General features: G+C 40.0%; 1 protein-coding gene and 2 non-coding genes across 3 annotated transcripts; 2 read left to right on the top strand and 1 right to left on the bottom strand.

Moving 5' to 3' along the window:
* Positions 1-408: 408 nt before the first annotated feature.
* On the top strand, positions 409-481 carry trnat-ugu. Its single transcript has one exon. It is a non-coding gene; the product is annotated as a tRNA-Thr (tRNA).
* Positions 482-1,668: 1,187 nt separating this feature from the next.
* trnat-ugu lies at positions 1,669-1,741 on the top strand. The gene has a single exon. It is a non-coding gene; the product is annotated as a tRNA-Thr (tRNA).
* Positions 1,742-2,505: 764 nt separating this feature from the next.
* On the bottom strand, positions 2,506-9,165 carry LOC124056051 (1,25-dihydroxyvitamin D(3) 24-hydroxylase, mitochondrial). The gene is made up of 12 exons (XM_046383136.1): positions 8,656-9,165; positions 8,327-8,517; positions 8,081-8,174; positions 7,893-7,986; positions 7,291-7,382; positions 6,783-6,894; positions 5,892-6,037; positions 5,103-5,269; positions 4,362-4,440; positions 3,822-4,019; positions 3,552-3,663; positions 2,506-2,945 (listed from the first exon to the last, which is right to left on the bottom strand). Exons 1-11 carry the CDS (start codon positions 8,911-8,913, stop codon positions 3,553-3,555), a joined length of 1,542 nt encoding a protein of 513 aa, XP_046239092.1. The 5' UTR covers positions 8,914-9,165; the 3' UTR covers positions 2,506-2,945; position 3,552.
* Positions 9,166-11,519: the final 2,354 nt, after the last annotated feature.

Here is an 11,519-nt window from a genome sequence, read left to right as displayed (position 1 = left end):
ACGCCATCAATGTATAAGTCAAGTATTTCGGTACCATACGCATACAGGATTTACATATGACAGTGAGAAATAATTAAATAGCAAGTTAAATAGGATATATTTTTTGATCGCGTATCAACAAAATCTGTTTCAAGAACATGAATATGAATTGAATATGACCTTTAAACGGAACTCAAAGAACTAAAGTGAAAAGCGCCGCAAGCGGCTTTTGGCCACTAAGGGGCAGTACTAGACTAGTCCCATTTACACAAGGGTTCCATGGCTTTTATTTAAAGGGTTACTTCTTCCAAATTAAAAATTACATACACATATTTACTGCAAAGACAACACTATCATGTCCACCACTCTACAGCTACATATTTAGCAATATACTCATACTAATACTGAGGAAATCGTGCTTTCCGCAGTGGCTCTATAGCTCAGTGGTTAGAGCACTGGTCTTGTAAACCAGGGGTCGTGAGTTCGATCCTCACTAGGGCCTTTTTATCTGTTCTCTCCTTTCGCATCATGTCAATTGGTGTACATGAAACCAGAGAAAAAGTCTCTGATACTGAGCGCAGAACTCACTGTGCGCAGCTTTCCGAAAGACTGCTTCATTGGAAGAAAGCACTTCCAATGAAAAGGAAACTATACAGCTACAACATAACACAATTACTGTGATTTGCTTTGGACAAGATCACTAAAAGTCACTGATGGAAATGTAAGATGTAAGTATGTATCGAGGATGTAAACATGAAAAACCTTACTTGTTTACTTGTGTCTACAAAGAGTGTACATTTTCATGTTTTCATCTCAAAGATGTTTCATCCGGGATTTGGCAACATTCCTCTTGACTGATGCAGCTTCTTTGACTGTAGGCATTTGAACCTCTTCTGACTGGTTCACATGTTAATGTCGCCTGAGGTCACATGTGAGTCTTTAGATCATGTGGCAGTCATGTGAGAGTCATCAGAGTTGCATGAATCAAGGTGTGAACTGGTGTGAAACTGCCAGGGAGGGGATATCAGGGCAACAAATATGAGAAGCTGATAAGTGATGCCGTTTATGTTTTCAAGCCACATTCAAACCATTAATCCTACCTGTCCAAAATATGAGCACTGCTGCCCTCAAATAGCAACCTCTGTCCTTAATCTTGATGGAGCCAGCAGTGGTGGAGGAAGTATTGAGATCCTTTACTTGACTTAAAATTACCAGGACAACAATGTAAATATATCTGTTTATTACAAAAAAAAAGTCCTGAAAGAAAGGCACGGAACTATTCTCAGCAAAGTGTACTTCAAATAAAAGTACTTATTGAGCAGAAAACAAAAAATGGTTTGCAAGTGTGAGTACTCAAATTTGAGACTGTGCATAACCCCTGAAACAAAGCTTGAATGCTGCTGTCCGAATGTTGTAATTCCCTCCATGGTTCGCCTTGTATTCTTTTTGTTTTGTTTCGCTACACTTATTCCAAATATGGTAACATAACATATAAGCTTCTAATCATATAATTCACTTTCTCAACATAAGTAACCCCATACTTTATCCAGTTAAGTGTAATGTACCATAAGTGGAGCTGTAACAGTAGACAATGATATTGTATAACATGGTTTTAAAATTGTAGAATTAACACTTATGAACTGTTATTAAGTCTACACATAAATCTGGTGTCTTCTAAAGCAGGTTTGTGGCTCTATAGCTCAGTGGTTAGAGCACTGGTCTTGTAAACCAGGGGTCGTGAGTTCAATCCTCACTAGGGCCTTAAAAGCTCTATTTCCTATTTATGCATGTCCTGAACTGTTCGCTTCTGTTCATTGTGGTGGTGCATATTTATTCCATGCCCACTTAAATATGTCTGAGAACTGTCTACTTTCATCCCAAATATGAGTTAAAAAAAAGGTAAATAGTAGTTACATCCTAGTACAATTAAACACCCTGCAATTTTAACCTCAGTTGAATATAAGTTTAAAAACAGCAAAATATACTTGAAGTATCAAAAGTAAAAATATGTTCTTGTGCACAGAATATCCCTAGTTCAGCTATAACAGCATATTGTGTTTAATACATGATCATATTGTGTGCAAAATCTTTATCCTTAAAGTCACAAAGTAACAGCACAACACAAAGTACAATCTTTGCCTCTGAAAAAAAAAGCACAAATTCAAAATGTTCAAGTTAATTAATTCAAAAATCAAGTTAATTGCAAATGAGGGATTTCAAATAATTTCTGTCACAGTGTATCTGCCTATTACACTAAAATATGCTTCAGGTTGTAGATTCAGTTTACTGCCATCTGTGGCTCCCAATCTGTAATTTGTCTTGTAACTTGAGAGCATGAATTACATGCAGCAGGATTACACAACAGATGGGAAACAGACTTAAGAACTTAACTAAGAAAGCTAAGCTTTTTAATAAATATTTTGCTCTAGTCCTCAAGATATGAGAACTCCAGATCACCTGAAGACTTTAATACCAATTTTTGGCAATGAGCCACTTTGAAAAATAAACACAGGAACAACTTTAATACATTTATTAATGTATTTATTTCGGTGAATAAAATATGTCTCTAAATAACACAATGCAAAGTATTACAATATTATAATTGCACTTTATATACACCATGAAAAATAAACATGTGTGACCTATACATATATGTATATGTATTAAACAAGAAAAAGCAAAAAATAATAGTTTGACATTTACACAAACGTATCGAGGTGACGACATTACATTAAGATTTAAGGACAGCTGCCTTGGTACAACATTCAGTGTGTACATAACAACTGGTATTTGGTCAGTCATTAACACTTCTAAGTAATATTTTAAATAAGAGGTATTGAGGTATTTATGGCAGGATTACATGTATAATAAATTCTTTTCTTTTTAGCAGCAATACAGGGAGTCACTGGACCATCAGGGCCGTGGTAACAGAGGTATCACTTTTCCATCTGTGTTGAATATGGAGCCTGAGGGAAAGAAGAAATCATTAATTAGTATTCATGTCGTTTTGCAGTTACAGAGAAGGAGAGAGTCAAATTTCTCAGGAAAGAAAGGTCACGCTTCCAGTAGTAGTTTGAAATTTTGGGTGATATGCTTTTTCACTCTCTGGTAGAGAGCAAGATAAAAAGATTGAGTCGGCAGCAGTGTTAGCTTAGCTTAGCACAAAGACTGGAAACTGGGGGAAATAGCTTGCTTAGCGTTGTCCAATGGTAGCTCATTTACATATTTTTTCCCATCTGCCTTTTTTGGTCTTCGCTGCACTAAGAAGTAGTAGTTTTAACATTTTGGTTTTTTGCACTGATTAAACAAACAAGATACAATAATTAGTGAGCTTTAGAGGTGAAGGTGCTACTGGATTTTGTTGCCAGTGGGCAGGAGCCAAGTTAGCTGTTTCCCCACTGTTTCCAGTCTGTGCAACACTAAGCAAGCTGGCAGCTGGCTGTAGCTTCACAATTAATGGACAGATATGAGAGAGTTACTGATCTCCTCATCTAACCATTATATAGGCAGAGAACAAAATGTCCCAAAACATCAAACATTTGAAAAGGTAAAAATCCAAGGCCTCTTCTCACCTTATCTCCTGATGAAGGCAACAGGCAGTTCTCTGTTGGGAACCAAAAGTCCTGAATGGATCACATCGAGCGGCTCATTATCTGTTGCCACAATCTCATAGTCTCTGACCAACTGTAAGAAAGATTTGGTCAGCCAGTTAAAGCTTCAAGAGAGTCATGTGACAGAAAAATCAAACAGAATCAGTAGCTCTGTTATTTTTGTCCCACTCTGAACTACCCACTCGTACACTGATTTCTTGTGGCTGATAATGCTATCTGATTGAAGCTTACCCAGCACATGGCCAGCTGGAGCTGCAGCTCTGCCAGCCGTCGGCCGATGCACATCCTCTTTCCGATGCCGAAGGGAACGTGAGCAAAAGGGTTGATGGTGCCGTTCTCCCGCAGCCAGCGCTCAGGTTTAAACCGCTTCCCATCGTCAAAGTACTCCTCATTGGAGCCCAGCACATGGCTGTTTATCATTAAAACTGTCTGTAAAAGAATAAAAACAACAAGCATTAGGTTTATATTGCAGTTACAGAGATATCACTCAAAAATGACAAGCAGCAGAATTTTTCCTACTTGCTAAAGAGAAATAAAAAAAGACAGTACAGCAGATTACTAAGTCCAATAGACCTTGTTACTGTAAATCGGATACCTCCATGTAGCTTGCTCAATTGCAAGAATAGAATCACATTGCTCCATTTAGACTTTGTACAGTATGTGAGTGGGTTTCCGTAATACGCTTCGTTCAGACAGCAGTCAAATGTAAATGAATACAAGAATGTAATCTGCTCATGTCAGGTGTATGGTAGTGAGAACTAAGCCACTTACTCCTTTGGGAATGGCATAATCTCCCAACACAGTGTCTTTGTCCAGGGTCCTGCTGGTGAATGGGACTGATGGAGATAACCTGTAGGAGTTAGAAAAAAAATGTATGGGAAAATGGTCTCAGTGAAGCTATAGTATAGCATGGCACAGATACCTAAGCTGTTTAACGGGAGCTATGTCAAACAGCCGATGTTTTTCCCAGTGCAAGATGAAGTGCGATATAATCTCCAGTCAGAGTTCATATACATTCCCTGGGTGATGTGGTTATGGTATTAGTCTTAAATAACATGTTGGGCAACTTGTGACTGCACAAGAGGAAGGGAAACAGCGCATGCTGTAAGGCGTAGGAAGTGATCCAAACGTGACCACATGGTGGATTTTAAGCTGGGACCACTGGTTGTTGCTGGTCATGCCACTGTATCTCATGAAGCTTGTTTTTGAGGCAGTCATGTGTGTGAGTTTTGCCTCTTAATCTCCGTGGTACTGGGTGAAATAATGATGCAGCCAGTAAGTCTGACTTGAAACTGCAGACTATTTCGAAAAATCTAATTTGTTGCTATTTGTTATGTCTGTCGTCTACTGTATACAGCTACATCCATTTTAACTCCACGAGCCATGTAGTTGTTAGACACATGCAGCTTTTGTATTTCAACGCAATCTTGTTTATTGAATGCTAACTGTTTCCCATAACGTAACTGCAGTAGCAGCCGGGAGCTTTCTGTAGCTGACTCTGTTGAACTGTACCTCATAGACTCCTTGAGGCAGGCCTTGAGGTAGGGCATGCTCTTGATGTGCTCTCCACATGGGTCCTGGTCGGGAGCCACTACTTCTCTAATCTCCTCCAGCAGCTTCCTCTGGGCGCCGGGGTTACGTGACAGGTTGAAAATAGCCCACAGCATACTGTTGGCAGTCTGAGAAACATAAACACAAAGGAAGGGGGAGAGGAGATGTCACTTAATGAGGCGTCTACTAGTACATTCCTCAGTGGGGTCCTGAAAGGAGCTCAGGAATGTTTGGGGTTCCTCAAAGGCTCCTCAGTTACATCCACACCACACTGATTTTCTGCTGTGAAGCACTGTAACTGCAGTACCTATTTGTCCCCCCCGGTGAAGGAAAATAGGCAAACAGTAAAACACTTAAAAAATTAGCTATATAGTGGGGTGCTACAGTTAGTTTAACCTGCACAGAAACTTAAGTGTAAAAATGTAAAAACTTGCTGTTTTCCAGGGGGCTTATATGCCAGACTATTTTTTTGGCTGGAAATTTATTTTTTCTGCTGATAAAAACAAATGAGAAGGTGATTTCTGAGGTGCTGATAAATGGATTTTGTTACTTTAGACAGAGCCAGACTAACTAGCTCTATTTTCAGTTTTTATGCTAAGTTAGGCTTACTAGCTGCAGCTTCACATTGAACCGATCCACATGAGGGTGGTATCAATCCTCTCATCTCACTCTCAGCAATTAAGTGGTTAGTGAAAGTGAACTATTATAATAACCATAATATGAACTTCTGTAATACACAGTATTGCTCACCGTCTCAACTCCTCCAATCTGTAGCTCTGTGATGGCTGCGTACAGCTCCTTCTTGGAGAGACAGCTGTGGTGTAAGATGTCACCGATTAAGTCGTCAGGAGCTCGAACTGCGTTCCTCTTCAGCTTCTTGTCTATGTAGACTTTGGCTGAGGAAACACAGAGCAGTAAAAATGTAATGTCATACATACATATCAAGTTCAAGGTCACTTGGCAGTGTTTTTCACTCTTCAATACTGTATTCTATGTAGTTAGTCTTTTTATGACACTTAAATAAAATAATGCATTTTAATGTGTTGTTTTTTATAAATGATTAATGTGCCAGTGGTAGTATGTTCCTCTGATGTCACAGTGGAACAGTGTAGTAACCGGTGTTGGTAATCTGGATTATGTCAGCATTAAACTCCTTTCTTTGGGTTCTTTTTCTATGCCCTGCGTGATTTATGCATTATGTGAAAGTGCCTAGTGGCAATGCACGACACTGTGCACATTGTGTTAAATAACAAATAATAAAGCTATTTATCACCAAATGTCAGGAAAGTGTATGTTAATGCTACATCCAAATAATCAAGCAATACCACCGTCACCTTCTTCCTCCCTCTGTGCCCCCTTCAACCTCCTGCTACTGCAAATATTTGGCAAATTTCTCCCTCTTAGGTCATGTGGTTTACTACAACTGTTTTATCCAGGTTGTCAAGTACACAAAAAACACTGAGGCACCCAGTTCAAATCCACCCTCCCTCTGTTCTTCTCCATCTGTCCCCTGACTGGAAGTGTGGACACAAACTGTACGAGAACTTTGTGCAGTAAGAGTAATCTTCCTAAGGGAGGGGAGATTGCTTTGTGTACTTGTATTGTGTAGTAAAATATACATTTGTGTCTGTGTTTGTGTACCTGTGCTGAAAATGCGATCCCACGCTGCAGTGTGGTCCTGCCATGTCTTGGTGTTGAGTTTCTTGTGGAGCTCCACCGGTGTGACCATCATCATGCCAAATGTGCTCATCATCTACAGAAGAAAGACAAAGAGGGCAGAGCAAAGGAGAAAAAGAGGATTAGGTGTTAGATCTAATCATTGTCACCCCCTCTGATGATCTTTGATGCAATCCTTTTCAGGAATCTTCTGTTTTTTTTTCTCGCACCCACTGCCCTGTGAGACTTTAGTGAGCCTTCACTTATCATCTCCTGACTGTGGACAATATTGGTTTGCCCCAGTAAATCCCAGTAAAAACAATGAGAGTGTAAGTCAGATACTGAACTGCTGCATCCATGGCTGTGGTTCATTTGATGAACCTGATGAACTACAATGTTTCTACAGGTTCAGTTGGTCTCACAGATTGTCCCAGGTGTCCTCTGCTACAGTATGTACCTCTGCAGTGAGCAGAATAACAACAGGTGCACTCACTGTTTTCACAGCTGTGATGAAGTTCATGGCTTCCTCGTTGACTTTCTCTTGCAGAAGACCAAATCTCTTGTCATAGAGGACCAGGCAAATGGCTGAAGGACACAGAGAAGTGATGAATTAGATTCAGAGTTAAAGTTTTTTTTTCAAAGTAATGTTTCTCTCTCTAGATATATATATATATATGTGTGTGTGTATATGTATATATATATATATATATATAGAGAGAGAGAGAGAGATATAGATATATATAAGATATGCCTAAAATCTCTTATGATAAATACATCTAATTTCTTTGGACAAACAAAATACTGATTTGATGTTAAAAGAAAAAAAATTATTTTCAACCATTTTGGTAAACCTAGTCATTCCTTTCAAGCAGAAATACCAAACGTTCCCGTTTCAGATTTTTATGTGAGTATGTGAGTGTTTTTGGCTGCTGGTCGACAGTACAAAGCGTAAAGACTTACCTACACTTTCTACAGTTCAGTCACTATTTTTAACATTTTATGGACTAATTATGGATAGACACAATAGGAAGACGTCTAATTGCTAATGATAATTATGTTTACTTGCAGTCTTTATTAATAACAGATTGAACTTACTCTCAAACGACCATTTATTCAGCTCGAAGTACAAGTCTTCAATCTTTCCACCGACGTTCATTTTTTCAATTCTGCCAACGAAGTCTACCAACACCTATTTACAAATAAAAGTTTTGGGTTAAACGTCACAGATTGCCAAAATAAGTCGTCGCAAGCACAAACTCTGATTTTAAATATCTGAACCTTACCTCGTTAATCTTACGGTCAAGCTTCACCACCTCTGTCGGCTTCATGAGTTTCTGCTGAAAAGCGCTCCTAACTCTCTGCCAGTCTTTCCCCTCCCTGCAAACCAACACTTTGGATTCAGTGCGCTTTCAAATAAACCATTTGTGAGCGTACTCGCGCTTCAAGCTGTGTCCCAGACGAGTGATGCACATTTTCAATGAAAAAAAAAAAAAATAAATAAATAAAGGAGAGATGGGAAGATTACTCACAGGATGAGGAGTCCGTACGCCTCGTCTCTCAGGTCTCTGTATGCTGTCCAGGGTTTGATCTCCAGTCTCTGAGGGTAACTTCCCTCCTTCCTGTAGAGCGCCTCCAGCAAGCAAGGTGCGCCAATGTGCACCGACTCAAAAGAGCCAAGTTTCAACCGAAAAATCTTGCCGAATTTCTTATGATAATCGACCTGGAAAATATTTTTATAGAGAAAGCAGTCAGTCAGAGAAGTCTAATTTAAATACAAATATGGCAACTGTTTTGTTCGTATGTCTTATGCCCCCATTAGTTAAAAAAAGGAGAGAAAAGGTCTGTAATTGTACTGTACCAGTGCTTCGTGTTGTCTTGTCAGGCCTCCTTTCCGGAGGAGTTCAACCAGACTGCCGACGAGAGGCCAGTTGGTGGGTCCCGGGATCGCGTCCAGACTGTGCGCTCTGGAGGCAGCGTGAGGGCATCGCACAGCCTCCACAGCATCCTTCTCCTCCAGGACGCACACTGAGGATGTTGGTTTGAAGTGCTGCAGACCTACAGACTTCTTCTTCAGCAGCTCAACAATCTGAGGAACCTTTTGGATCTGCGCCCTCATCCTCAAATTTGTAGATGTGTGTGTGTTTTATAAAGCTGAAAAATCTAACGTTTAACAGCAGCTCTTCTTTATTATCTTGGAGGCTTCTCGTTTCTTGGAAGTGTCACACCTTCACACCAATATATATACCCTGAGCGTGTTTATTCCTGCCGTGCACCGAACCAATCAGGGACCAGTCCTGCATGGTGTGGCCGTCGAGCCCACCATTCATTTATGGATCCACGTTGGGAGGATCGCATGACCCCAGAAAGACCGAGGAAGTGCCCTTGCCCCCCTCGCTTTATAAATAAACACACAGGCCACACCGGAGGTGACGCGGTTCGCTTGAACCATGTTTAAGAGCGACCCGCCATTGGAAGAAACGAAACTTTGGCAAAGCAAATACTACTGCCACACTTCTGTACCGTGGGCAAATATTTGATAGATTGCAGGTTGTGTGTTTGCTTTGTTTGTGTTTTGAAGTGTGTGTTCTTTGCTGAGAGATGAAGGGGGGTTACTGTGCATTTTTACTTATAATTGCATACATATGCCTATTAGCAATAGTCAGTAATACAGAAAAAGATGTGTTGAGCTTGACAGGTTGCTGCTTTGTTCTTGCAAAAATATTCATAACCCTCAGTCAGATTCAATTCAAAGACTTCCACACCTTTCCATGAGCCCTCTAATCACTACCCTGCTCCCATGTTCCCGCACGCACACACACACACATACACACACAAACACACACAAAGTCTTGTTTCCATCACTTTTGGAGACATCACTTAGACTTAAATTCATTTCCTGGAGGCTTAACTACCACCTGACCATAATAATAAACATTACTTACCTTAACCTTAACCTCAACCTAACATTAAAGGAAGTCTTCACCCCAATATTTAATGATTTACGTTGTGGGGACTTGCATTTGTCCCCATAAGTAAGGCGGGTTCTCATAATGTGATTGTGTAAACAGATTTTTGTCCCCACAACTACTGGAATATGCATGCAAGTGTATACACACACACACACACACACCATCCCCTAGGAGCTGGCATGGCTTAAATAACATGTGCAGGGGCCCCATGTTGTTAGCCTGTAAAAGTGCTCATTCACAGACTCATGTGGCATCAGAACAACCTTGAACCTTAACTGATGTTTGCTGCATATTGGGGAGCAAGAGCCTCCCAGGTGCAGCCACACGCACACACACACATCAATCACCCCCCCCCCCCCCCCCCCCCCACACACACACACACACACACCTCAAAAAAAAAAAGAGAAAGAAAAGAAAAACACCACCCACGCATCTACAAGCGCACACATTTGTTCATTTGCTCTCTCTCGCTCACTGTCTCTCAGACTCAGATCAATGCTATTTGGAAATCTGTATGTTGATAATAGGTACAGTTTCACTCATCGGGTGAGGAATAGTTGAAAATTTTAATAAAACTTTGGGCAATTACTAATTTGTTATCTTGCAGATGATAGATGAGAAGATCACTGTCTGTTTCAGATTATTTCACTCTTGGACAGAAACAGGCTGACTGCTTTGTCCTGGTGCCAGTCTTTATACTAAGCAAAGCTAACCTGCTGCCAGTGGCTTCATATTTATCATACAGACATGCAAGTGGTATCCACCTTGTCACCCAACTCTCAGCAAGAATGCACTCTGGTAGCCCACTAAAAAAGCTATGGTAGACAATTGGATGAACAAAACCTCAGACTTAAATCATCATACAACACTTTTAATAGTACAAAAAAAGCCAAGTCACAAATATTAACCAGTCTTACCATTCTTACAATGATGATAAAGGTCCCCTAACTTTAACAAGTCAAATTAACCCAAAACATGATCTTCCACAAAGCTGACCAAACTACTTTTTGTGCCCAAATGTAACCAAACCTTGACTTGTTGTCGCATAATCAGACAGAACTGTATTTGTCTGACAACAGGGATGTCACATCAACATCACTTGGGCAACATGGATAAACAACATACTGTCTTTTGTAATTTGAAGAACTGGTTGCATTGTGCAGCTAAGAAACATTAGTTCACTGGACCCTTCCTGTTCGGTAAATGTCCATGTCTTTCTAACTAAATGTGTTCAGGTTGTTACAGGTTCTCTGTTTAAAATCCTCCTTTGAAATCTCAAGCTTGGACTGAGCAAACCCCTGATGACATTACCAGGGCCATTTTCTCAGGCTTTCAACCACATAAGAAATTGTGCAACTGTGTTCAGATGTTGAGCTCTCATGACAAGTAAACTGGTCTTCCTGAGAAAAATTTGTGAAGCATCCCTTTAAACATATGTACTTTGGGTTCTACCCCAAAACACACAACTTTGGCGGAGGGGAATTACACCTAAAATGACTGAAATTATACTTTTATCACTCTTCCATTGATAAGCCTGAAACATCTGCTATGGAACATCAAAGTAGAGCTGAAACGATTAAATGACTGTCTGAAAGTTAATCAGTAACTTTTTCAGTGAAGGATAAAAATGTTATTTTTTTAAAGCAAAAAACCCAAACATTCTCTGGACATTTAAATCAGTCATATGGAGTCAGTAACCTTGTAACCAAATCATCCATTTACCCAACAATGAAGAATTATATATTTACAATTT

Source organism: Scatophagus argus, chromosome 3 (assembly GCF_020382885.2).
Source record: "Scatophagus argus isolate fScaArg1 chromosome 3, fScaArg1.pri, whole genome shotgun sequence".
NCBI classification, from domain to species: Eukaryota; Metazoa; Chordata; class Actinopteri; family Scatophagidae; genus Scatophagus; species Scatophagus argus.
This window is presented reverse-complemented; position numbering and strand designations above follow the sequence as displayed.